This window comes from Perissodus microlepis, chromosome 8 (genome assembly GCF_051167445.1).
Source record: "Perissodus microlepis isolate ML-2025 ecotype Zambia chromosome 8, ASM5116744v1, whole genome shotgun sequence".
NCBI lineage: Eukaryota > Metazoa > Chordata > Actinopteri > Cichliformes > Cichlidae > Perissodus > Perissodus microlepis.
Genome location: NC_140468.1, coordinates 21294609 through 21322331, shown reverse-complemented (window position 1 = coordinate 21322331; position 27723 = coordinate 21294609). Strand labels below are relative to the sequence as shown.

At 40.3% G+C, this 27723-nt stretch overlaps 1 protein-coding gene across 4 annotated transcripts in view; it reads left to right on the top strand.

Annotated features, from left to right (window-relative positions):
- Positions 1-23372, top strand: part of mapk8b (mitogen-activated protein kinase 8b) — a 34301-nt gene extending 10929 nt beyond the window's left edge. The window contains exons 1-12 of one of the 4 annotated variants that reach the window (XM_084938182.1): positions 192-370; positions 2893-3022; positions 3639-3697; positions 4831-4969; positions 6652-6817; positions 8087-8197; positions 8950-9021; positions 12262-12444; positions 14462-14586; positions 16971-17034; positions 18424-18501; positions 18975-23372. In XM_084938182.1, coding sequence (XP_084794308.1) covers positions 249-370; positions 2893-3022; positions 3639-3697; positions 4831-4969; positions 6652-6817; positions 8087-8197; positions 8950-9021; positions 12262-12444; positions 14462-14586; positions 16971-17034; positions 18424-18501; positions 18975-19165 — 1440 coding nt within the window. In that variant the 5' untranslated portion in view covers positions 192-248 and the 3' untranslated portion in view covers positions 19166-23372. Of the gene's footprint in view, positions 1-189; positions 371-2892; positions 3023-3638; positions 3698-4830; positions 4970-6651; positions 6818-8086; positions 8198-8949; positions 9022-12261; positions 12445-14461; positions 14587-16970; positions 17035-18423; positions 18502-18969 lie in introns of those variants that run through there. The other 3 variants (XM_084938180.1, XM_084938179.1, XM_084938181.1) reach the window with 3 other exon arrangements.
- The last annotated feature ends 4351 nt before the right edge of the window (positions 23373-27723 follow it).

The window sequence follows — 27723 nt, the reverse complement described above, 5'->3', positions numbered from 1 at the left end:
AAACGGCAACTTGGATGCTGGTAGGACCTGTTCGTATACTTTGCCTGGAGACAACTATTTATGGCTCACTGATTTTACACTGGGCTTTAAACATAAAGAGGGTATGCTGTAATGCACAGCTATAGTGTTTCTTGATTGAAACGTGTTCTAGAAATCTCTATAGTCTGATCTCCTGTTAATACTTTGCAGGTCTTGAGAGGCGAGCTCCATTTGGATGCCCAGTCACCGATTTTGTCCAAGACTTCACCATGAACCGAAACAAGCGTGAAAGGGAGTACTACAGTATAGATGTGGGCGATTCAACTTTTACAGTTTTAAAGCGCTACCAGAACCTAAGACCCATTGGATCCGGAGCACAGGGAATTGTTTGGTGAGTATATTTACTTTCTGCTGACCCAGATGACAACCTTCACTTGCAGATTGGTCACTTCTTTACTCAGCGAAAAGTTAGATTTAACTTCACCACCAAAACCTGTCTAACATTTGATGAAAGCTTGAAAAGCACACCTTGGACTTTGCCGGCTGCCGTTGACGAAAGTTGATAAGAACAGATGTAAAAAGAGCAGCATAAGTTGCATACAACACAGAAAATCGATGCATAATATTCTATTTGTTGACAGCACAGTGTGGTGTTATCTTTCCTGTGAAGTTTTGTTGATGTGAGAGGGTTAGGTGTTGGAGTGAACTGATCCACACCACAATTGGTTTCTAAAATTTTCTAGGGTTTTTTTTTTTTTTTTTTTTTTGGTATTCTTTCCTATTTGCAATGAGCCGTGAATAAATAAATAAATATATATATATATATATATATATTTGTTTGTTTTTTTTTTGTTTGTTTTTTTTGCTTATGCATCAAGTGGTTGGTTGATTGGCCCATCAAAATCACATGAGCTGTCAGAATGAATCCATTTCAACTTGTAACATAAGATGAGCTTGACGAACTCATCTAGCGTCTTTGCTGTCATTAACCTTCTCACTTCCTCATACCAGGTAGGAATACCAGAAAACTGATGCACAACACAGTTAAGAGTGTCAGCTAAGACTTTAGCTTGTCATGTAAGAACTTGCTGGCTACAAAATCTCAACAACTGCAGTGCTTAGTGCTGGAAAAGGATTAATAGTGGGCCTGTTAAACGTTTCTTTATTTTCTGTCCCAACTGTAATTTTACGACGCCGTGAGGTCGTACACACGTGATCAAAGTTTTGTTTAAAGTAATAAAGTCAGGTATGTACAAGTAATCCCTAAGAACCAAAAGCTCAGGCTTGACACTGCTCTAAATGCTCAATTTCTTGTCTGTTATGTCAGGGAGAGGGGATATTCCTAATATCATCAATTCAGGCATACAGACCCACTCACATGAGGGGTGGACTACAAAGCAATTACAACACAGAGCCCTTTTTAACATGCACGTTCTGCTTCAGGCATTCTGCACACTCACATTTCTGCACCATCTGACTCTAGTCCTCACAGAATGACACAGTTGAGTTCCACCTACAAGAGAATCCGCTCATATGAAGCTTATAAAAAATATTACTAGAAAATCCTACAGAGGGATGCTGCATAAAACAATTGTAAATGTGTTTGTTTGTACACTTGTTTGACTATTCATTTTATTTCTATGACAGCTGCACAGTGGAGCTCTTTAACGTGACATTTAAGAGCATTTGCTGACATTTTAGCAGTATTAAACAGAGCAGCACAGCAGGACTAAACATGTTCGTGCATTTTCTACAGTTATAACTAAAGTTCCTCTGACAGTGTAAAGCATACTTGGCATTACTAACGTACATCTCTGCATATGAAACATCACTTATGGCCTGCATTGACAAGAAAAGAATTTGGGTCTACGTGGTGCTTTATCCAGCCAATTATAAACCTAAGCTCATTGGCAGCGATGTTGTTTTTGTTTTTTTTAACAGATAGAGTAACCGACCTCAGTTTAAAGTAGGAGGAGACATTATGGGCTGTCCGAATGTATTGCTCAATAGACAAAGTTTGCTGACTCATTCTGCATAGAAATTTCCGCTCCTCAGTTTATCAGTTATTACCAACTAAATTTGTTTCTTTTATTTAAAAGGAAACCATACGGTGTAAGGATTTAATATTTTGGTTGCAGAAATGAAAAAAAAACCAAGCTTTGTTGTTTAAATAGTGTAAAAAAAATAGGTCTCCCTCTCTCTTTCTGAGGCCTCGGGGAGCGTGTTATATGTTCTATTAGATGGATTTCTAAAATTCTCTCAAACCACATATGGTATATTTGGTCAGGTTTAAAACCGAGGAAGGCATGCTATTTGTCAAATGATTATATTAAAAATGCTTCAAAAGGCGCCGCAAACGTGGTCAAGACTTCAGGTCGAGTGGTTCTGTTACTGGCTGTGAAGCTGTAGCTTTCTGTAACCTTTAAACATACACAACATCAAAACCTTATTTGATGATTTATATCAAAATGTAGTTCGTGTATGGCTTTCATGACCAGGGAAATCAGTTTTTGGTAATGGGATGTAAACATGTTTGTTTCTATTGTAAAGCTGGTCATTTAACCCAGGGGTCATTGGGCTTTATGGCAGTTTGCAGAACTACAGATTTTTGGACTTAAGTGCAACACAAGGGATAACTTTTTAGAGACTGCCACATTCAGTATAGCTCCCCCTTAGGTGTATATTATGGGCAAAATATTAGCAACAGACTTGGCTCACTTTAGTTCAGTGGTTCTATTTCTCTCTTCCTCTGCTCTTCCTTTCCTGTCAGTCTCTACTGTCCCTAATAAATAAAGCTGAAAAAGGCAAAATCTTCATATTCCTTTGGCCGTCAGGGAAAAACAACAAAAACAAAGAGCAATTTTTGACATCCATTATTGCTGACTGAATTTCTCCTGTGCTCCTTCACCCCAGTTCGGCGTACGACCACAACTTGGAGAGGAACGTTGCCATCAAGAAGTTGAGCCGACCCTTTCAGAATCAAACTCATGCAAAACGGGCCTACAGGGAACTGGTGCTAATGAAATGTGTCAACCACAAGAATGTAAGAGCCAGAATTTAATGGCATTTGTGTTTCTTTTTGCATGGTTTGAATGTTTTGGTCTAATTCTTTAGACGTTAGAGGATAGCCTTACCTTTTGACTGTATAGTGTAGGTGCATTTCATGTAGATAAACCTGAGCATTGAATAGAAGTATAATTTAAGCAGGAGCAGAGAATGTACAGTAGAAATTAAAGGGGACAATTAGCTTTGAAAAGTGTTAGCAGGATGCATTTAAATGCTATTCTCATTCCTGTCCATTAAAGTGATTTAAGTACTGATCTTTAGAGTCACTATATTCAGAGTTGTGTAAAGTATGAGTCAGCAGGGAAGCAAAAAGAACTGCACAATATGTTGGTTTTAAAGCAGAACCTGCTGAGCTCCACACATGGAAACGAACCATAAAAAATAGTGTTTTGAATGACCACAAACTTCTCGGTGCTGCTGCCTCGGAGGTGTGAATGAGGAAACTATCCTGCTGTTATTCATAATTAATGCTAACGCTTCCTCGTTTAACTTTTCAAATTAAGAGTTGGCCTTCGTGTCCAGGGACGTGGATGTGAAGATGTTGTCAAATATACAAAACAACTCCAGCAATTACACTTTTTTTGTTGTTGCAGATTATCGGGCTGTTAAATGTATTCACACCACAGAAGACACTGGAGGAATTCCAAGATGTGTGAGTATCAGCGAGTCAAATCGCAGCTGCTCAAATCAATACAGGATACAGAACGCCGGGGGCTTAGATGATCTTTTTGGGGGCTTAGCCGGATCTCTTGTTGTGCCTCACGTTAAATACTTCAGGGAAATGATGCTTTATAGTCAGTGAGATGTCAGGTGTGCACATTTCATGGTGAATATTAGAAAAGCACAGACTGAATCAGCTGGTGACAGGAATGATCCAGTTTTCAGGCTGATTGGCCACAATCTGTCACCACCCTGACACTCACCTGTCAAGAGCTGTAGCTATACTATATATATATGTGCCATGTATGCATGCACTTTAGCTGCCCTGGATGCCCTGGATGTGTTTTGAAGTCGACAAGATGTCGGTGTAAGTAGCTGTAAAATCAGAGGGGAATGCTGGGATGTGGGGGAAGTGATGGTTACCAAGAGTATGATGGGAACGAACATGATTAATGCCATCCTTTTGAAGCCCAGAGTGTGTATACACATAGGTGTGTGTGTGTGTGTGTGTGTCTCTACACTTCTGTGTTTGCCTGATTGGAGCTAAAAAGGAAACTGGACAAATTGTAGCCAGAGGGTAGCGGGGCCATCGCAGAGTTGGAGGATGAACACTGCATTTGCTTTGGTGTTTGTTTACTTGAATGTATACCGGCACATACATATGTGTACCCATACTGTTGGTAATGCATTGTAGCCAGTTTCAGTAGTTTATAAGCTGTGTGCAAGCACAAGTTCTGCTTTGTAAATGATCGTTCTGACACAAAGATGTTGCTTTGTTTTTTGTTGTTGTTGTAACAAAAAAAAAAAAAATCTGTCAGAGGTTTCTTACTCCATGTAGTGACTGATGATGTAACAGCTGACAACTGTGATAACGTCATCACTGTTTGGAGGAGATACCGTACTGTCACTTCCAAAATGCCAGGCAAATTAAAGCTGATTGGGTGAGAGAATCTCACACTTTAATGTAGCTTCATATTCTATTGGCATGTAGGAAACGTAATACAGAGTCAGGCACGTGCACATGCTGCATCTATACACTGTAATACACCCACTGAAACAAACATAAAAAGCCCCTGTGTTTGTTTGTCTCTGCCTGTGTGCTTATTTGAACCTCTTTCCTTGCAGGTATCTAGTAATGGAACTGATGGATGCCAACCTCTGTCAGGTGATTCAGATGGAGCTGGACCACGAGAGGCTGTCGTACCTGCTCTACCAGATGTTATGTGGAATCAAACATCTGCACGCCGCAGGGATCATACACAGGGTAAGCCATACCAGGGGGGCCACATATGCAGCTGTACAGATGTGACTGGGAGCAGTTGCAAGCTGAAGCTTACACTGAGTTAAGTCCGTGTTTTTATGAATTAAAAGTTTCACATCAAAGGAAAAATATGAGACTACTGAAAGATATCGAAGTTTAGTAGTGAAAACACAGTAGGGTGGTTGGAGGAAGGCAGTGATGGTGGTACGTTCTTGCTGACCAGTTGTGCAAACCAATGCTTAAATCATCTCTAAGTAAAATGTGATGTAGTTTAACTTCCTGCCATGATATACACTATAGAAGGCATGCTTGTGGGCTAAGCTTTATGGGTTCTTGCAGCTTCTTTAGTGTGCAGACATAAAGGTGGAACCTTCCAGCCCGTCCACAGGATAAGTGTGCCTGCTAAAATGTCAAGGCGCTCTTTTAAAGCTGCAGTTGACTGGATCTCATTGCATTTACTGACGTTTCTAACATGAAAGCACCAGATAACACAATCACACATTTACAGGTTGCAGTGGAGACATACACTGCACACTTGTCGTTACCTTGAAACATCACACACAGAATGACAGTACACACCCTGAGGCATCAACAGCTGTATGAATAGGTTTTTCATATGGACACACTTACACAGAGTGACTGGCAGCCTCCTGTCAATCACCCTCAGAGAGATGTGCTCCAGTAGATTAGCAGAGCTCCTCTTGCTCTGCCAGCCAGAACTAATTGAGCCGCAGGCGGAGCTAACCAGCCTCGCTCACACTGGCACAGCTTGGCACGCGAAGCTTTCATCAGGTGAACAGATGCAACGTGAGTCACGGATCGCCAGAGATCGTGCTCTCGTTTTTTGGGGGCATTGTCTCAGTGATCAGAGCTGTCTGGTCTGTTTCAGCTGCTCAGAAGCTACCTACGGAGGAGGCAGTATGACTGACTGTGGTTTAGCTCTCCAGTCTGATGTTCTTATGATTAACAAGTGATGATAATTATTATCAGGAGGATTTTCAGCTGTAGCGCATTAAAGATTTCCTGAAATTAGCGTTTGCCAGTGAGTACCCTTCAGGTGTAGTCTGTTTATTCTCTTCTCAAAACCAGACGAGGCTCATTAAGATGTTATCAGATTAGCCTGCATGTAAATAAGATTGAAAGGGGGAAATTATTGCAATAAATCACCTGGCATATGGCCAGGTTATAGCCATAGGCAATGAGTCTTTATCGCAGGATTGCTTATAGTTCCTCTCGATTCTGTCGGGTTAGCTTCAGAAGAGAGGAGATGGGCTGTTTTTTAAGTTCTTGTAAGGAAGCATTGCCAAAAAACAGCACACAGGGAAACGAACACACTGAACTCAAGAGAACAGATAAACAAGGATGAAATGGTGTAACCAAACAAAACAAAGACTTTGTGGTTACAGTGATTCATCATCCTCTCGGTGGGTATCAGCTTTTCATTTAGTAGAGGAGAGAATGATCGCCTCTTCTGAGGGAAAACAAACCCTGATATTTGAGCCCCGTTACACCAGCGACCGTGTTTCCCATATATAGACATTTCTAGGAATATTTGTCCCCACACCAAAAAAAAGAGTCTCCTTGCAAAGTGAGTTTGATTTTCAGTCAAGTCTTTTAGTTGTCTTTTGTGAAATGTTTAATCTATGTCAGGTTGTAACTTTTGCGGTGGTGTTGTGTTTGAACAGGACCTGAAACCCAGCAACATCGTGGTAAAGTCCGACTGCACACTGAAGATTCTGGACTTTGGTTTGGCCCGGACGGCCGCCACTGGTCTCCTCATGACGCCCTACGTGGTGACGCGTTACTACCGCGCCCCTGAAGTCATCCTGGGAATGGGCTACCAGGCCAACGGTAAGTGCAGGAAGTGGATGAAGCGGCTTCTTGACAGCGACCGGCTAATGAGGAGCTGCTGCCTGGCCTGCTGCATGGCCCTCACCCCCTGAGATGTTTCAGGATCACTTCCCAAACACTCTCTCCCACACACAGGCGCACACTCCCTTTTCCTGTAAAGGTTACGCTCAGGGGGGGGGAGTTGGCATGTGTGGCATCGGTGCTTTGTGGGGAACTTCCTGTCTGAGGACTGTGGTGCCCAGCAGTGTTTTAGCATGTGTTTGATGTTTTATTAACAGGTTGCCTGTCCTGAGCTCAGCTAGGCTAAGCCAAAAAGTAAACCTCAGTATGAATACAGGCACTAATGCATGCTTCAGCAGTTTCACCGTGCACCCCTGCTTGAAACACATCACAGTTTGAGCAAGGCAGTCTGAAGCGCAGAAGTTGATGTATGGTATAATATGTCATATTGATCCATTAGATGCCAGAGCACCAATATCATATAGTTGAGCAGAAAGATTAGTAGAGGACTAGGAGGACTGTGCTGTGAATTAGTGCAGCCCAAAGCTAGCAGAGATGAAACAAAGCATAAGAGATGTACTGCGATATGTGATTAAAACCTATCACCACTAAAACCTCAGTTCTGTATATAGATAAAAATCTATAACAGTGCAGTAAAAGCTAGGGAGACGCATTGGGTGCAGCTGTGGTGCCGGTGGTTTGTGTTAGATGAGCATTTCCTTTTAAGAAGATGGCCTTGTTGTGGGAAGTCTGAGATTCTCTGCTGTGATTGTGTGAGACATTGACATTATCAGCACTGAGCTGCAGACACTGTAAGGCGAATGCCAGCACAGCTCATTAGGTTACCGTAATACTGGACATAAAATGTCTAGAGAAGCCCATGAGTGGAACAGTTTTGTTATAATGTTCTGTCCCAGTAAGGAAATAAAGACTGAATTCATTGGTACAGACAGCAAAGGCTAATAACATGCTTAGAGTCAGGTGGAAGCAAAAACACTAAATGTAATTGGAGAGCTGCACTGTTTGTTTGTTACTTTTAAAATTCTGTTGATTTAAAGTGTACATATTCCCCTACAGCACAGGTGCAGGTAGTACAAGTCCCCTCTCAAAAAACAATTAGAGGGTCTCATAAAAACTAATGCTCATCAGAAACACTGACCTGATTCTTTTATTTTTTTTTCCTGCTGACTTGTTGCATCTTTCTTTCTTATTTTACTTCATTTTTTTGGGTTATTCTCTTCTCCCTCCTTTTATGCTGCGCATATGTAGTGGATATTTGGGCTGTGGGCTGCATTATGGCAGAAATGGTTCGCCACAAAATCCTTTTTCCAGGAAGGGATTGTATCCTTGAGCTGCTTGTAGCAGTGTCTGGCATTTCATGTGAAATGAAGATGGCCTCAAAACAGTCACCTTTTCAGATCTTCTTTTGTTTCCTGATTTTTTTTTTTTTTCTTTCTCGTCAAATACATCGCAGCTATAGAAATTCTGTTTCTTGGATTTGCCTGACACCTTGACTTGCAGCCGCCCACCTGCTCTTCCTGCAGATCCACGGGCTCGACTCCCTCCTCACTCACTCGAGCAGCAACACTGTTGCTTCGAGCACCATGACTGTCACATGAAAGACCTGAAATAGAATTAATAGTTTGCTCTGCCATAGCTGAGAAGTGAACTGCATAAAATGCCCTCCAGTATCCTCGAACTGCTTAGCGTATGGCTTTTGTTGTAATGTGAAAGAAAAACTGTTAATCTAAAATTTAACACAAAAAAAGATTTCTTGGCGTCATTAGATGACACTTTCCAGCTTAAGTTGCAGTGAGGATACAGAGAACATTAAATTGCATTTTTGCAAAAAAACAAAGTTCTCATAAATCTTAAAAGTCATGATCTGAAGGAGAAGTAAACATACATTTTTGCAGCTATGATGGAGACAAACACCTGTTAAACACTGATCCAGGTGTGAGAGTGCTCTCAGATGCATGCAGGTCATTTTGCGTCATGTGTCACCTTGCACGAACATCATCGTGTTTATGGATTATAATTTCCCCTCTCGTCTTGTTCTTATTTTCATTTTTGTTTTCCATTTGGTTTTCAGTCCTGCATGCTAATTCGGTGGTTGTCATTTCATTTTTCAGTTGATGTCTGGTCTGTTGGCTGTATCATGGCTGAAATGGTCCGGGGTAGTGTGTTGTTTCCAGGCACTGATCGTATCCTTAAGTTGAACCTCCATCCAAACCCCCGTCCTCCTCAAACGACCGTTGTCCCATCCTCTGTCTGACATCTTGTTCATATCTTTGCACACAAAAGGGGGAAAAAAACCTGCCAAACCTGCTGTTTAATGAGCGATGACGACATTGCGCTCAGGGTCGACATTCATCACTTGCAGTGGCAGAGCTGGAAGAATTGTAGCCATCTTTCATGGCAAATGCTGGTTCCTTACAGCAGGCAAAGTACAAGTTTAATTATGTGGTGACAAGAATAATGGCTCCAATCTATTTAGGTGACCCAGTAAGTCTTATTACACCAAGGTTAGCACTTCTATTATGCTGTATCAGACCCTGTTCAATATAAATGGTTATAACAAGAAAGTAAACATGCACTACAACCCTATTTGATCCCACTAGAGAAATTGTGAAGCAGTGGAGGGAAAGAATACAGGCATTTTATGTCCTGATTCAAAAAGGTCCCTATATAACAACATATTGTTAAAGAGCTCCCTTGTTTAGTAGTTATGGGTTTTTTTTAATGGGCTGATCATGATATCACCGACTAGTTCCTAGTCTGAAACTTCAATACGATATTAGAATTTCATCATCTAGGTGTGTTATGTATCAGACTGTAAAACTGCACATTCACTGACTACCAGTCCGCAGTTGCTAGAATATCCTAAACAATCCTGCTTTCTGACACTTAAAGTAACAAAAATTCACATAATGGACTTAAAGTTTTATTCAGAATAAGTGACTGAGCCCATAAGATCAGGAAAGTATTTACCGAGGTTGGGACCAAGGCCCCTTACTACAAACTTTCAAACAAGGCTTTTTGCAAACACCAGTATCGCCCCCTGTTGGACACTAGAGAGAATGCTGGTTTTAGGCCCTCCCCAATTGGCTTTAGTTTAAGATCCAAAAGCCAGCTCCACCTTTTATGTGAAAAAAGGCCACTCTGTAGCTTTGTGTCAATGCCATCCTCTTTAAATTAAGTCAAGGATGATATTGTCAATTGATTTGTTTTTATCAGATCTTTTTAGCAGTGTAGGGTGTTTAGTTGAAAACATGGCTTAAAGGCTAGCTTCTAGGGGTGGGCGATATAAACCAACGGTCTCCAACCTTTTTTGCGCCACGGACCGGTTTATGCCCGACAATATTTTCACGGACCGGCCTTTAATGTGTCGCGGATAAATACAACAAAATAAAACTAGTACCGGTACCGAACAAAAGAAGATTTATTCATAACACACGTGAAAAGACCCAGGAAAACCGAGTTAACGATCAAAACGATAACAAAATAACGCTGAAAACCGATAAAAACCCTGAAAACCATACATTTCACACCTGAGCCTCAACTCTCGCAGCCCGGTACCAAATAACTCACGGACCGGTACCGGTCCGAGGCCCGGGGGTTGGGGACCGCTGATATAAACGATATACGATAGAAACTATATAAATTTGGCCAACGATAGAGATTTTGACTATATCGCTCTATCGCGATAGCGCATGTTGATGATGTCATCAAGCTGCGCCTGTTTTGGTCGAAAGCATCGCAGCGGCTAAAACCATTATCATCTGCAAATTATGGCGGGCGACAGTCATAGCAAAGAGTTGAAGCACTTTTGAAATATGGGGAAAGCCAAAAACTGCGCTTCCTCCTCTTCCGTAACATTGATTCATTAATGTTGAATTCTCTCGCAGCTGTTCTATTCCCATGTTGTTGCAGTATATTAATAACTAACCTCGTATTGTTCTCCTGACTGAAGTTTGGCCCGTGTATAGCATCCTGCTATGCGATTGCATTTGTCCCTGACCACCAGAATCCCTCACGTTAACGTTTATTGAGTGGAAAAAAAGTTGGCGTTCATCCTCCAGCTTCACTGTGCTAATGTTATGCTCACATAGCTGTGTCGCTAGCAATCACGTAGCACATCATTATATACCAGGTAGTCCAACTTCAGTAACCCTGCAAACGCCACTGCTGTTTAGTTTTCTGTCTTCATTTATGTTGGAAGTGGTAGCAGAGCTGTACGTTTTAATTAGTTTCAAAAATCTCTCAGTCAGAACATGGTGTGAAATGTTTAGGTGTAAACTAGCGAGCTAACTTCCTGCTAACTTCTAACTCCGTTAAATTTAATAAACTCTGTTTTCATGGATGCATGGATGTTAAACTCAATTGTTACACCCGATAAAGCAGCAACGCTGATGATTTAATTAAAGATGAAAGAATTTAGACCGTTTTTAACATAATGCTCTGACAATCCATCAAGCAGTGTGGCTTACCAAAGTTGTACTAAAACATTTTTTAACAGATTTCTGCACGCCAAAATCGGTTCGAGGTCAGTAAGCACAACCAGAATTCATACATAAGGCACACTCTTGATTTTTGAGAAAATCAAAGGATTTTAAGTGTGCCTTATAGTGCGGAAAATACGTTATACAGAAGAAAAGAATATATCGTGATGTATATTGTTACCACACATGCTTCAAATTATATCACGATATGAATTTTAGGCCATATCGCCCAGCCCTACTAGCTTCCTCATTAGCTTACTACTAGGATGCTAGCAGTCGGTAGCTTCGATTTGTCTTTATGCAAATTATTTACATTCACAAAAGCTGCTAAACAACAGACTAAAGGATAAAGAAAAAACCAAAAAAACCAAAACAAATGTACTTTGGCATTAGGAACTTAACAACCAGAGCTTTTTGTTTTCTCAAGGCTAGGTTTCTCCTTCTGTTTGTTCATTCATGTTTGAGGATGAACAAAGATGTGAACAAGCAGTCTGAATGTGTTATCTGTCCTTACATGTGTGTGACTTGTATTTCCAACATCTGGATGTCTTACAGGTGAACCTCACATTGCTTCACTTGACGTCTAGCTATGCAGAGTGCAGATGTTTGAAATATATGTGTGTGTGTGTGTGTGTGTGTATTATTTTTTCAGATTGTGTGTATCCCACTCAGCCCATCCTAACAGGTTTCTTCAGGAATAATGTGCAAACGAAAATCGTTTAGTTTCAAAGCTGTGTTGTAGCTATTTGTGGTTGTAGTTATTTGCTTTTGTTCTTTTGTTTTGTTTTGTTTTGTTTGAGCTTTCTTTATCAGCTCAGTATTTGGGGAACATGTCCAAACCAGATCAATGCAGCCCTGTCACAAACATTCAAACTTCTCTCAAACTGGAGCATCTTGTTTTCCAATCCAGCCGTACGCTTTTCTTAACACTATAACCAAAAGATATTGACCAGTGGAACAAGGTGATCGAGCAGCTGGGGACGCCATCTCAGGAGTTCCTGATGAAGCTCAACCAGTCCGTGAGGACCTATGTGGAGAACCGGCCACGGTATGCTGGCTACAGCTTCGAGAAGCTCTTCCCTGATGTCCTGTTTCCTGCAGACTCTGAGCACAATAAACTGAAAGGTAGGGGTGTCTTGTAAATTCTTACTCAAGCATAAGAAGGTAATGAGTGTTGAAACAGTTTTGGTGGATGGTTGTTAGTAGGAACAATGAGGCAGTCATTAGTTATGCCACAGTGTGTTTCAGTGTTACTGCTTGAAATCACTGTCAAGAATTTATCATCTGTGACTTTTTAGAGGTATTTGTTTTTTTTTGGGGGGGGGGGGGGGTTGTTTTTGCATTTGGAAGTGTAACAGATGAGTCCGTCAGTGAGTACACATTCAAGGACGTATAGATATGAACTTCTCCTCCACATGTGCTTTGGGTTTGCAACCTAGCAAATATCTGCTGACAGCAAAGCCAAAGCAAGATCACTGCTCGGCGGCAGTCTTTGTTTAACCACTTATTCTAGAAGCCGACAGCACCAAAGTTGTTTCTTCTGTGAAGAGGAATTCACCTCAAGCGTGTCTTTCTCTGTAAATGGAGAGGTGGTGACAGGAACACTCACAGTGAGTGCCACAGAGCTGTTGTAAGATGTCGCAAAAAAAAGTAGTTCTTTTTCAGTCCTTGTTACTTCACAGAGGTAGGAAAATGTGATGACAGTGTGTTCCCCCCCTCAACAACAATATCAATTAGCTGTGATGACTCACTCTGTCAGGTTTCATACAGAATGTGAAACAATGTGTGATAATCAGGGCGGATGTCCTTGACAGGCTCAAATGGAGACAAAAGTGGATACATGTTCTCTGTTGAAAAGGCAAAAACCTCGGTGAGTTTCCCATCTTGGATAGCATCGGGGAGCAGTGTTTTGAAAGCTGGCTTTATTTGTTCTAAAGGCTTTGTGCAGTTTTTTTTCTAGTTTAAGGTCTGTGTGAGTCAGTGTCAAAACCCTAAAATAGACATCACAGGTACAAACCTCTGAGTGAGCAAATAAGCTCGAACCATGTACCGTTCAGACTTTTTGCTTGGGAGGGGTAGCCAATCACAAGAAAGTTTAATTCTCTCAGTCATACAGGATTGGTTCATGACTCCCTATTAACCTCCGTTAGTTTAGGGTAGAATATGTATTCCCTGGGTAAAAATGGTCACAAAGACTACGCTGCACCAAAAACCACCTTGTGATTGCTTTGATTGCTAGTAGATTGGCACAGTTGCCCGTGGTTTGATGCCCAAACTTGCTAGCCAATCAACAAGCAGTAGTGAAACTTGAAAAAGTGTGGCGCAGAGAATTTTAGCCCTGAAAGTAAAAGTTGTCTTACTGCTGAAATCAACCAATGACACAGCTTTTACTCTAAAGCTGAACGTGCTCTGTTTCTGATTGGCATCTCACTCTTCAGTTTCACTGCTGCTTAGCAACTAGTTGGTGAATGTTTGCAAACAAGTTGGCAACAACGAGCAAACTCCTGTAACCCTTCACAATTAGTAGATTACAAGTGACCTCTGTGTGACTAGTCTCTATGTGAGTGAGGCCTTAACTTAAAAAGGAATGGTCAGTGTGATTCAGATAGAGGCAAACTTAGGGTCACAGAATAAGATAAATGGGGATTAATCTCAACTGTGAACCTCCAACCAATTTTGGCAGATGGCCTCCCTTTACCTGAGCCTGGTTCTGCTGGAGGTTTCTTCCTTTTTAAAGGGAGTTTTTCTTTCCCACTGTCACCACCTGCTCACTCATAGGGGGTTGTCTGATTGTTGGGGTTTTCTCACTACTATTGAAGGGACCTCACAATATAAAGAATATTGAAGGGACTGTTGTGATTTGACGCTGTATTAGGAAAGAAAATGGGTCTGAAAATATACATTTGGAGCTGAATATAAGCAGAATTTTTCATTTATGGAAAAACAGGACTTTATAAGTGGTACCACGAAAATTATGTTATGAATTTTTTCCCTTCCTCATGGATGCTCATTCGTTTACATTTCAAAGCGGTTGCTGCCTACATTGTTTCCTGCACCAACATCCCATCTCAACAGGCAATGCATCTCATCAACCAAGCCGCACACTCCTGCATATTTTTTATGTTCAATTATTTCCTTTCAGCGAGCCAAGCCCGTGACCTCCTATCAAAGATGCTGGTAATAGATGCATCAAAGCGGATCTCAGTGGATGAGGCTCTCCAGCACCCCTATATCAACGTGTGGTACGACCCAACTGAGGTGGAGGCAGTAAGTACTTGAGTTTCGTGTATTTTCATTGCATTCCTGTTTGAGTGATAATCACATGGAAGTGATTATCACTGCTAATAGCATCTATGTTCATTGATTATGGCGATCACACCTGAGCTCTACCCATTTCAGACCTCTTAAAAAAAATCCTTAATGTGCAACATCAAAGCCGCTCTAAGTGTAATATAATTTGCTTTAGGCTGGAATATATCCCTCATATTGAATAGCTGATGGGAAAATTCGATTTAAGGGTCTTTTGAAGTTTAGCAGGAATGCCACAATGTAGCTTTTCTCTGTAGAACATTGAAAATTTTCCTGTAAAATAAGTTTAACACCTTTCAAATGCCATTTTAAGCTCCCTTTTCTGTCTCAAGACTACAAACTGTAAAGCTGTGTCTTTGGCTTCAGTCTCTAAAATTGAGATGGTGACAAATGTGAAGCCTCTCCTTGGAAACGCTGTGACTCAGCCAGTGCAGATTGATTTTTGACTGCGTTTTGGCAGATTGGGAAATGAGGCGAATTGTTGCTTTTCCTCCTCTCCCCTGCCTCCTGTGGATTCCTCAGAGCTGACGGTGCATCCTTGAAAAGTGCTGATTTATACACAGATTGCGCTCTTCCATTACACAACTGCATCAAATCATATGAGCTGTTCTGAAGGCCGACTATAACTCATGAGCTTGTTTGTTTGCTTGTGGTTTTTCTGGAGTTGTGCATCCTCCTGGTCTCCCAGGTTTTTACCCTTTGGCCATAGAAGGCTGATGGGTCAGATGGGTTTGAGTCTCAGTGACCTCTGACGTCATGGTTAGAGGTCAGGTTTTATGAAAACCTTGTGAACACTTGAAGAAGGTGATGTAGTAATACCATAGGTGTGTCTAATAGGAGGCTGAGGGATACCGCTTGTAGTCGCCAGTATTTTTCAACTCAGGATTCACTGAGTCTGAGACATCCTCATACACCTGCTGTATGTGAATGACTTCTGTAAATTTGACCTCTGGTTTGTCTGTGAAGGTTCTCAGTCATCCAGGTCATCGTAGTGTTTGCTTAAAGAAGTCCAGACGCTTTTCTTTGCAAGCTCCTTTGACCTCTGGTTTGGTAACACTCATAAATCAGAAGCTACTAGTGTCGGCGTTTGTGTCTCTTAAAGAGGCAGCATCAGCATCTTCTCTTTGCTCTGTTAAATGTTAGAAAAGGGAGAGGTTTAAGCTATGGCCCAAGTCTAACATGTGTGCGGATGTAACCTTTGTGATAATTTGTCAAATGCAGCATTTCATCTTTATGCAGATGATACAATTATTTATTGTTCATCCCCTTCAATAGCACAAACCCTGCAATTTCTGCAGTCTGCCTTTGATGTCGTTCAGTCCCATTTAACTCAACTTAAGTTGGTGTTAAATCCAGAGAAATCCAAGCTCATGTTATTCTCAAATGGCAAAGAGTTGTTAGCTACATCTCCTAAGATTAAAACAATTCAAGGATCTGAAATTGAAATGGTCACATCTTACAAGTATCTAGGGATCATTATAGATCAGAATTTGTCATTTAAGACTCACATTCAAAGGCTTGTGTCGAAGTTAAAACTAAAACTAGGTTACTTTTTTAGAAACCAATCCTGTTTCTCCCTCCAAGTGAGAAAACATTTGATTCGTGCAACCTTTTTACCTTTATTGGATTATGGTGACCTGCTTTTTATGAATGCACCTGCCCACTGCCTAAAGAGGTTGGATACTGTGTACCATTGTGCTTTACGTTTTATTACTGGCTATGGAAATCATGTACATCATTGTTCTTTGTATGCTGCTGCTAAATGTCCATCTTTGCATATTCGCAGACTCTCCCATTGGTTGATCTTTATCTATAAATCTCTCCTTGGGCTGGTTCCATCTTATTTATGTGTTTATATGTGTAAAAACCACAACCAATACAACCTTCGTTCGAACAACATCATACAATTGATTGTCCCAAAAATCAGAACAGAATTGGGGAAAAGGGCTTTTAAATACGCTGCCCCTGCTTCCTGGAATAATCTGCAGAAGGAACTGAAATTATCAGAATTGGTTACCTTGGGAGAGTTTAAGTCTGTCTTAAAGGAACGAGAGAACAGCTCTTTTACTCAGTGTGATTGTTTTTAATGTACTCTTAATTTGATCTGTTATTGTATATTTTACACATGTTTGTATGGGATATTGTATTTGTTTTAAATGTTATATACCTATGTGGTATGTGACTTTTGTTGCCATGATGCCAGGTCTCTCTTGGAAATGAGATTTTTAATCTCAATGAGATTTTTTACCTGGATAAATAAAGGATTAATAAAAAAAAAAAAAATGTGATATGAATGTGTGACCATTTGGTAAAAAGACACATTATTCTGTTTTTCTTTCCAGCCACCACCGGTGATCACAGACAAGCAGCTGGATGAGCGGGAGCACACAGTGGAGGAATGGAAAGGTAGGAAGGATCCTCTCCTCTCCTGTCATAAGTACTTAGCCGTTTACAGGGTGATGCATAAGGTTGGTCTAGCTTTGTGCTTCACAACCTGTGGGACATTTAATCTTTGTTCTGGAAGGGAGTTGCATGTTTTCCTCTGCACAGTCTGTCAGAAACCATAAATGCTCCAGTGTCAGACCCGTAGTCCTCATTTTCTGCTGAAAATAACTCTGTGTCCAAAGCAGCATATTTCCCCCGTTGGTCCCCTCGGCCAGAACATCAGAGGTTTACCGGCTTGGGAGAAAGATAGAAAAGAAGGAAAAGCTAATTTACATTTGGTTTTTGTTTAGTCTAAGTCTGCAAAATGAACGAAAGCTTTCAAAATTAGTGCAGTTCATTCTTCACGGTTACTTTACAATCCCCGTCATCTGTTTTTAGTCACAAATACTAAGGTGTGCAAACCTGCATCACCTTCCTGCTGGGTCTTTATTAACATAACTGTTCCTTTAATGTGAAAATGGTAAATGTAAAGCCTGTTTGCTTCATTCACAAAAATACATATTCCTGGATGATGATGCTTAGAAGCCTTGTGGGTACAAAATGAAGCATATGCTGAGGTGCTAAATGCTAGAGTTGCTTTATACTGGTGAGAAAATACCCACAGGCTACCATGTTAAAATGCTCATCTTATGCATACAGGTTCAGTTCTCTATAGCTAATTTGTCCTTAATGACAAACGTTTGATTTTAGTGGTGTTAAGCCTTAAGGATGAATGGGTGGGCACAGTGTAAGTGCTGCATTAGCTAGCACGACTCTTACATTTAAATACAATCATGTCTGTTTTTATGAAACAAAACAAACTGAAAAACAAGCAAAACAAGTTGAACCAGTTTTTCCTTAAACTAATATGCATGTTTTATGATTCAAATTAATTTTAAATGCCTTAAAAACTAAACTGAGTAGCTGTTTTTCTTGTGTCCAGTCACATGTTTAGATTGAGCAAAATGGTGACCTCATCACTTTAGGTTCAGCTTTTTGGAAATACTTGAGCTTTTTTAGATTTTTTTAGTAGTAAAAGAGGCGTTTTCTCCATGTTAGTGTTCCTTTGAATATCTTTAAGCTCCCCTGTCCTAGCAGAGCAGTGATAACAACAGGAGGTTCACACCTGAAAGTGTAAATGTGACACACAGATGGCTTGAAGACACACTGTCCCATTTCTGTCTCCTTGGAGTGAAATGTTCCCGTGTAAACTGGGCATTCATTTATTACCATTTTTTAGTCTGAAGCTTTTTGCCAAAAGAAGAAAAACATTTGTGCATGACCTCGTCTTAAAACTGTCTTTCACCCTTTTTTTTTTTCTTCAGTTTTTAAAGTGATCTGAATAAATGGCTTTCATTGTGTTTGTTACAGAGTTGATATATAAAGAAGTGCTAGACTGGGAAGAAAGGACGAAGAATGGCGTCATCAGGGGACAGCCGGCGTCCATAGGTTGGTGGACTTTGTTATGTGAGAGAAGGTTTTAAAATGAGTTTGTAATGGAAGAGGTGAATATGTTTGCACTGCACAAGACGTCTGCGCATGATCACGGCTGCTGCACTATATTGCAAGTGATTGTAATGTATCTGAGACAAAGATGCTTTCCTTCAGATAACATTTGCAGCGCTTTGATTTCATTTCTGTAATCGCTCTAATGGGAGCAGATGCGAACAGCGTTGGCCCTGACGTGACCCGCGCTCACATTTGTGTTAATTTATTTATTATTTCGGTGAATCTTCAAAGTCGTGTGGATAAACCGGATACATTCAGGCATTTATACGGCATGTGGTTCAGAATGAATCCACTCGTTGGTTTGTCAAATGTAAAAACCAGGCTTCACCATCCCGTCTTTATTAGATCAGCTGCTAAAGCACAATGCTGTTCCGTGACTGACCACAGGCCCATCCCTGCTTCTCATAGCACAGGTGCAGCAGTGAGCAGCAGCCCCCAGCAGCACCACCAGCACCATCCCTCCACTTCTTCCTCCACCTCCGCCAACGATGTCTCCTCAATGTCCACCGACCCGACCCTGACCGACACCGACAGCAGCCTGGAGACGGCGGGCCCTGCCGCCGCCGCTGCTACAGCCTCCGGCCCAATGGGCTGCTGCAGATGACTATCGCCTACACCTGGTTCTGGGCTGGGCCACACCACCTGGTCACATTCAAGACCACCAGCCCGACACCAGCCCCTAGACCCACCCGCTGTGTTTGCCTCCCCTCCGTGCTCGTCTTCAGTAGTGTAGCTTTAACTAGCTAGCTGTTTGAAACATTTCTGAAAGGACAGATCTTTTTCTTTTTTAATGAAAGCTGTAGTCTTTTTCTTTTCTTTTTTTTAAAAAAAAAAAACAAAATTAGGATTTCTTTTCAGTTGAGTCCTAGCTGTAATTTATTGTGGAATTTCTTAATTTTTTCAGAAACCTGAGATGATCAGAGAATTTTTATCATTTCACTATATTCCAGTTTGTATGAGCCAACAGTGAAAATTTAAAGAAATATCTGTAAAATGTTTCAATGTGATTTTTTTTTTTTCCACTTGTTAAGCTACTGCTTTTACAATTTGCCATATACATGTAGATTGAGTTTGTACAGATTTTATTGTAGATGTAGTTTTACTCTTCGATACAAGTTTGCAGTGAGCCATTGAAAACCTAATTTAATTGACAAACTTTGTCTTAGCACTCCCCCCGTTTCTATTCTCTCTCCCATAATGTGGATATTAGATCATATGTATATCCTTTTATTTCAGCTCTTTTGAGTCAGTACTACATTCTTCATTGTAAATTTTAACTTTAACGAAAGCTTTATAATCAACGTATTTTTCCCATCATTTAAAAATGCTGACATTTTCTCACCATGTGATTGATTTTTTTTTTTTAACCTCTTACTACAGGATTGGTTATGGCACAGTTAGGTCCTGCAGGATATCCTCTCGATGACTGTCTTCTGTATTATTTTTAAGTGCTTTTAAAGTACCTCTTATCTGCAGATGGCTTTGCGACACGTTGGACGTAGATAGGCGGAATAGTTTCGGTATCAATTCAGGACTTCAGAATGTTCTTCATTGTGCTTCGGGAGGTTTTTGTAAGACGTAGAGTAGTTTGAGGTTGTGAAGTCGGCGATGGCGTAAGTGGAATGTGTTTCGGTCAAGTAGGGCGACGTGATATTCGAGAACGCATGCGAACGTGTTGATATTTGGCATCTCGGAGCGACAGCGGTTAGGTGTAAAAGGTGTGTGCCTCCTTACTCTCAGATCCCGTTATTAGTAATGTGTTTTTGTTTTTAATTTTCAAATTTTTTTTCGTAATAATCAGCGAACACTTTGCGAACTAGACTTGCCTGTAACTATGAATCAAACGAACTATCTCTATATAACCTAGCAGCACAAAAACCAGAGTCAAAAGAAACAAATTTTTTCTTACTGTATGCAATAATAGCGTCCTGTTTTAAGTGTATATGATTTTTGTGTTGAAAGGAAAAGTGCCTGTTGTTTGTCATTCATTCCTGAGTGCGTGTAGGAGGGAGCATTTTATCCGTCAGCTTCTGGATAACAACAGTAGTTTCCATGTCAGAGCGGTGACGTGCGAGGGGAGGTCGTAGTTCTCACGAGCGTGTTGTATATTTTTCTACTTGTTTTGGTTTTGGACTGTTGAGCAAGAGACTGCGGTGTCTTGCAGGAGTGGGTGGTGGTGACGTATGCATTGAGGTGCTTATGCATTTGTTGGAGTCATTTCAGAAGAAGAGGCAGTTTTATCAAGGTCTTTCATCAAAGTAAAAAGAAGTGTTTCTTTGCAGTGACAGCAACCAACATATAGAATAATGACAATTTTTATACATGTAATTTTCTTTAAGTAGTTCATTTAATTTGTTGACTGATGGACAGAAAAATTAAGTGCTGGATCAAACTATATGAGCAAACTCTGCGACTGAATTCATGCTAGTATTTTAAAAAGCTTTGGATAAAGTTTAATATTAGAAAGGCAGATTGACACTATAGTAGAAAAAAGGCAGAGCCATGCAGCCACATCCACAGCGCACATAACACTTGTATTAACTGAAAAAAATGTCCTTGCCATATTGAATCAGCTAGCCATATTAGCTTATTTCCTGCAGCAAATCTGCCTGCCACCAAATGTTTGCATAATATTTATTTATGCGATGCGCTCTCACGTGGTTCGTGGATGCTGACAGCAGAGGAGTACATGCTACAGTGCTAGGATTGTCAAATTGTGTAAGACAACACCGTCTGCATCCTGTTGTTTTCAGTGGTGACGTTATCTTTAGACTGTAGCATACACTGTAGCTCCACTCAGGCAACTTCTCTGCCAGATATTTAACCATTTATTAACGGCATGATTTCTCAAATATTAACACCACTGAGGGCCTTGTCGGTGTCAGGTTCTGAATTCGCACCCTATTCATATGTTATTGATCTATAATAACTAGTAACTTTACATCTAGTGGTTTTTACTCAATCAGGTTGAACCATAAAATATGTCTAAATAGCTGAAAAATTATCTGTAGTAAGATTAATGTAAACGCCTAATATTGCACCAGTCTGTGATGGCTAATGCTTGCTAATAGTCCTAAGCTGGACATATTACATAAGCCAGCTAGTTATCCAAAAGCTTATCAGATCCAAACTTATCAGATCAACAGTCACACATTAGTCAAAACAGATTTTCCCAAAGGGTGGCATGTTTTCTTTCCTGAGCTAGCATGTAATTTATTAGCGAAACAACTGTTTGTATGTTTGGGGGTTGCTTTTTTTTTTAAATACACATGTCATGTTACTAGCTTCGCTGGTGTCATTTAGCTACACAGCCAATAGTATTTCATATATCAGCAGACAAACATGGCTATCACTTAGCTACACAGTTGTTAATATTTTACATTTCAAAGCAAAAGCTGGCCCTATCAGTGAGCTACAGGACAGTTAGCATCCAAAATAGCAGCCTGGTGTTAGCTTAATATCTGGTGTGTTAAGAGGCAAATGTTAGCGTTTACACTGAGCTACACTGTATTAAAGTATAAAAGATGGACGCAGTCTCTGTGATGATGTCTACATAAAAACAGGAAAGTGTTTACTGAGGTCAGAGCAGAGTGCTGTTTCTCCGAGCTTTATTTTTAATAGCCGACTCGTGGCTATTAAAAAGATTGCAAGTTTAAGGACAAAGTACAGCGTTAGCAGCTGTGGAGCTTCACCCATACAGCACAAAAAAATCAACCTGCAGTCATTTAGTTTCTAACTAAATGTTGTAAACTAAAAATTGCTTTTTTAAATGACACAGTTAATGCAGAGAAGCAGTGGTATGCATCAAATTGTCATATTAGCTGAAAAGAAAGATGATGTTCTGTAAAGTGCTCTTAATTTTCTTAGCCCATCGGTAGGAACAAATAATTGGAGTATTTTCTTCTTCTGAGGTTGTTGTTGTTTTTGTCATTATTACATCTCTCAACCACTTTCATTCTGATTCAAGTCAGCTTTGATGAACTACCTCACGCTGAATTTCTGCCTGTTCTTGCATATAGTCGCCTGCAGAATTAGCTATCGAAGACATGTGAATAACAGATTCCATTATTTATTTATTTGAAAGTGTACTATTTGTCGGTTTCAACAGACTTCTAGTTTTGTACATTATGTATACTTCACCTAGAAGTAAGAGAATTGTTATATGTATATTTTTTTTTTTGTTGTTTTCTTTTTGTTTTTGAACTAAATGTGCAATACCTTCAGCAAACTGTGCGAGTAGTATGTGATGGGCCTAGCCTTTGTTAGCTGTCTCCTGAAGGTAAAGAAAATGTTTGGTACTGTCAATCCATGTTTTGATTTTGGGTTTTTTTTTTTTTTTTTTTTTTTTTTTAAATGAATAAGATCAGTTTTTATTTCTGTGACTTGTTTATAGTCAAAATGTTACGTATTTGGTCTTACCCGTCAAAAAACAAAGAAACAAACAAAGTCTTTCACCTGGAGTTTGATGCAGAGACCGAAAGTTCTTTGACTCACACATGGGTGACAGATTTTTGATTTGGGGACATGCTTAGAATAATATTGTTAAGAAACTCACACAAAAAATGAGTCAATACCTACGAGAATTCATTATATGTATGGTGCTGGTTTGTAATGTTTGCTAGTGAATCCAGCCATGCAAGTAGTTTTAAGATTTCCTGGATCTGCGACACCCAAAAAACCGCAACCCACAAAGAAGTGCACTACTAGAATACATGCATTGAGATCTGATGATGCCACCTCTTAAAAACTCAAAAACGGAAAAAAAAATGAAAAAAATAAAATATACTGCAAATAAAACAAATACACTTTGATTCTTTCATTGTATGTCTGTGTCTGTGAATAAAGACAAATGCAGTTCTTAAGGGTACTCTCAGTAAATCTCAGTAAATCTTAGTTACTTCCTCCCAGAAGTAACTAAAACTATCAACAGAATATGTATATTTGGTATAATCTTTATTTAACTGTGAAAGTCATTAAAGACACATTTTGCCTGGAAAAGGGTGACACAGAAAGTGGTGTTGGGCTAAAAAAAAAAAAAAAAAAATCAAACATTTCAACATACCACCTGGTAAAATACTGCCCCCTGGTGGTGCAAGGTTTGTTTAAGATTTGCAGCGGGTAATTACATAAAGTACCTTTTAGGACCAGCAAACTGTGAAGCAGCATAATAACAGTAATGACAATAATAATAATAAAAAAAATATTCATGTAGTTGTCCTTAAACATCACCACACATGTCAAACATTCATGAAACCCTTTCAATCAAAATGTAGCTTCTGTTGAGACAATCAGTTTGGGTCAGTTGATATATTCATCAGCTAAGGACAAGTATTGATGTGTGTGTTTTTGGTTATTTGTGATATTTTGCAGGTATAGTTAAGAGTAACAAGTGATGACCACTCATGGCTTGTTTGATTTTTTTTTTTTTTTTTTTTTTTTTTTTAATGGCCTGAGTGATGTCATTGGGAAGGAACTGCCATAAACCAAATGACCTGAAACAAGGATGTGAACAGTCAGTTGTGGAAACGGAAGAAAAAAAGTAAACTATCAGTGACTAGTAATTTTTGCAGTTGCCATCTTGTTTTGTTTTCTGCTTATTGTGAACCAAAGTGACCGTATTTGAATAAGAAGCTAGGCATCGACAAAGAGCTGGGTCTGAATGGGAACCTAAAAACACCATGTACGTCTACATCCTGGCATCTTATCTATTCCTTTTTTTTTTTTCTCGCCTGTCCCGTTTGGTTCTTTTGCCATCAGAATTATTGTCTAAAGGCAAAGAAAGATGCCCAACGGATTTACTTCACCAAATGAAACATCCCGGCCTTGCCGTATTGGTCCATTTGATTGACCTTTGTTTTTATTGTTTATTTTATTTTATTTTCACTTGCTACACACGGGACAGACATGACTGGGGGAAAGAAAAGGGAGAAAGAAAGAGAGGTAGGGAAAGAAAAACAGCAGGGAAGAGGAACGGTGATAAAGGGCAAAAAACAAAAACAAACAAAACAAACAGACAAAAAATACATATATCAATCACCTGGATCACCTGTTGAGAAAGAAAAAAGAAAACAAGCAAGAAAACGAGAGCAATGCAATAAACAACATCATTGTGATAATCTAACAGTAAATAACAGTAAATACTAAATATTGAATATTATTGTGCAGCACGTAAGATCGACAGCGCACAGTGTGCTTTGAGGTAGGAGCCAAAAAGGGTGTAGTTTGTGTGTGTGAGCACCCGTGTGTGCACCTGTGAGCATGAGCGCGCTTGTATTCAAAAGGTTCCTTCATGTAATGATCTGCTAGAGGGTGTGGGGAGCCACAGCCCCGTCCTCCAGGGCATGAAGCAGGTATGGAGAAGATCCAGGCTCCAGACATCCAGAGGCCCTCAGAGCACAAGAGACCAAGGAAGACCAACGGAGGGGCAACCGTACCACTCTCCCGGAAAGAGCTGAGGAGAGTCGCAGATGAGGGATCACTCAGCAGCCGCAGAGCAGAAGCCAGGGGGGGGTTGCAGTGACGTGCCCGTGAGCTCCGCCGGCAGCCAGCTGTGCCAGAGTGACCGAGCCCCAGGCCGAGGGCACTCCACCCCCGAAGGGGCCCGACCGAGCCCCAGGCTACAGGCCCCGACAAACAGCCACCAGGAGTGAGCCGGTGCGTACCTGGACGCCCATCCCCGGACACCAAGAACCACCAATGCACCGATGTCTGAGGGCGTCTGCCACTGACAGGGGGAGTGGTGAGGGAGATAGGCCTCCATACCTTGGAGGGCCTGAGATGCCCCTAGAGAGGTGGCGTCTGATACCCGACCTGACATATAGACACAGACAAACAGGCACACACAGAAACGAACATCCATTCCCACCCTCATGCTCTCATATGCAAGTACTCAACACTCACCCAACGTGGAGACAGACATAAATAGACACTGTACACACAATCACACTCCCCAAGCGTACTCTATACCCCAGGTCTAGGTACCCTTGCATCTTATCTATTCCAAAGTAGCTGAATCTTAAAACTTATCTTCCTGGACCATTTTACTCTGAATGGGATCATCAGCCATCATAAATCCACTAAAAAACCTACTTGGTAAAAAGTGAAAACTCTACTTTTTGTAACAGTGCAGTTGTTTTATGTTGCCAATCTGAAAGAATGGCAGTTAGCATCACTTTGAAGCTAGGTTCACTTCTTTATTATCTCTGAGATCAAAATATGCTCACTGTGTTGTGCTTATTCTATCATTCAAAGTTTAAGTATTACAGGATTGTGAGGTGTGCCAGTATTGGATTGATTATTAGCCAGCATCTGCTATTTGGGCTAAAACTCCAGTAGGTCAGGTTCATCACCGTCATGTGTGTGATCCTTGTCACCTTTATTTCCATACATGGCCATTTGTTACAATAGTGGAAATCCATAATAAATAAGCACCATAGATGATCAGCAGAGCAATAACAAACATTTAACCTTCGTCATGAGACATACATAGGAGAAAAGTAAAAGACTGTTGGAATCAAAGAGTTAGACCAGCGTGTACATGTGCAAATGAAGTCAATATAACAACACTGTATTTTAGCTCTTTAAAAAATGGTCACATTGCCCAACCAAAAGCACGCTTTCAGATATAATTGTACTGCCTAAGGGGCCCTTCGGGGATTGACTGTTACTAGTTACACCTCTCGATGTTCTGATTAACGGTAAGATGCTGAAGATAACGTTCTCACAAAACTCAGTAGTACTCACTCATCTTGGGAGCAGACATTTGAGTGTTACAGTGAGTTTGATACTTTCTCTATTGTTTACAATTTTCTATCGGGCTGGTTTGCTCAACGACACATTACATTCACTATAAAGATACATTCTTAATGCAAAACTTCCATTCAATTCACAATTCACTTTCACAAGAATTGGCACCTTCGAGGGACTCATCAGCATCAGCAGTTTGTTCCATATGTCTTTTAAAAAAGCCATGTATTATGGAGAAGTATATGCACCACATCTGTGGACAAGCAAGCAACACTTCATTTTTCCTAGTTCAAAACACTTCCCTGAAGGCACAACCAGGAAACTCCATTGTTTCTTTGAGGGCAGTGTTCAGCTTCGTGTGCCAAAATCAACATGGCTTCCAGGCAGGCCATTCTGATCTCTCGTGAGCGAACTGAGGCGGTCTAGCTTTGGTATTTTACTGTGTACTGTAAATGGCCTTCATGTACTGAGGCACATATCCCGTGTGCTAAGCTGAAAAGAACCTGTTATATTATCTGTACATTAAAGGTATGTTGACATCAGTGAGGATCAGAGCGAACCAAAGATTTAGGCTTCGCCATCAAATGAGTTCGGGAACCATGTCGATGGTGACGAGAGGCACTGGAAGGGCCTGAGGATAAAGAAGAGCTATGGCAGAAGTCCCATCTGTTAATGCGTTTGTTTGTTTTTTCCCCTCTGAAAAGAAACTGTTTGGAAAGAGTAGTTTTCTTAAACCTGCCTTTGTGTTGCAATATACAAATTGAACCTGCTAAAGCTACCACTGTAGTTAAGGAGTCAGTTTACCCAAATAGTACAAAATACTCGTAATTAGAAGTTATAAGCTACTCAAAAACTTTCATTTGCCCAGATTTGAAGATATACAGTACATGAATGGGATTTTGGCCAGCACTAACCTAGTATAATTTCAGTGTCTGGTGTTTAAAAGATTAAAATGATATTTAAAAAGGGTCAATTTGTAAAAGACACTGTTTGACACTTTGGGAAGTGTATTTGCTTTCTTGCCAAGTTTTAGCTAAAAAGTCCAATACCATTATGCATACTAAAGCTAGACATAGCTACCTCGGGTTAGCATGAAAACCACAACCTAATATTTTCTTAATATTTTAGTTTTTAAGTGCCCAGAAAATGAAATTATATATGCTAATCAATTAGCTTTGCAAGTGTCAGTGAAGTTTTTATATATAAGCAGTACTAGGCCACCATTTTAACTTGTGTTATGCTAGGCTAATTGGTGAGCTACCTTTATCAAACGAGCCATTTCTAGCCATTTCTGACCAAAAAATCTATGTATAGGGCCAAAATGCTTTTTGAGGTGTATGATGAAGGAAACACCACCTGTTAGGTGTATAATGACTTATTACTAACAGGTGTAAATTAAAGTCTTTTACCATACTA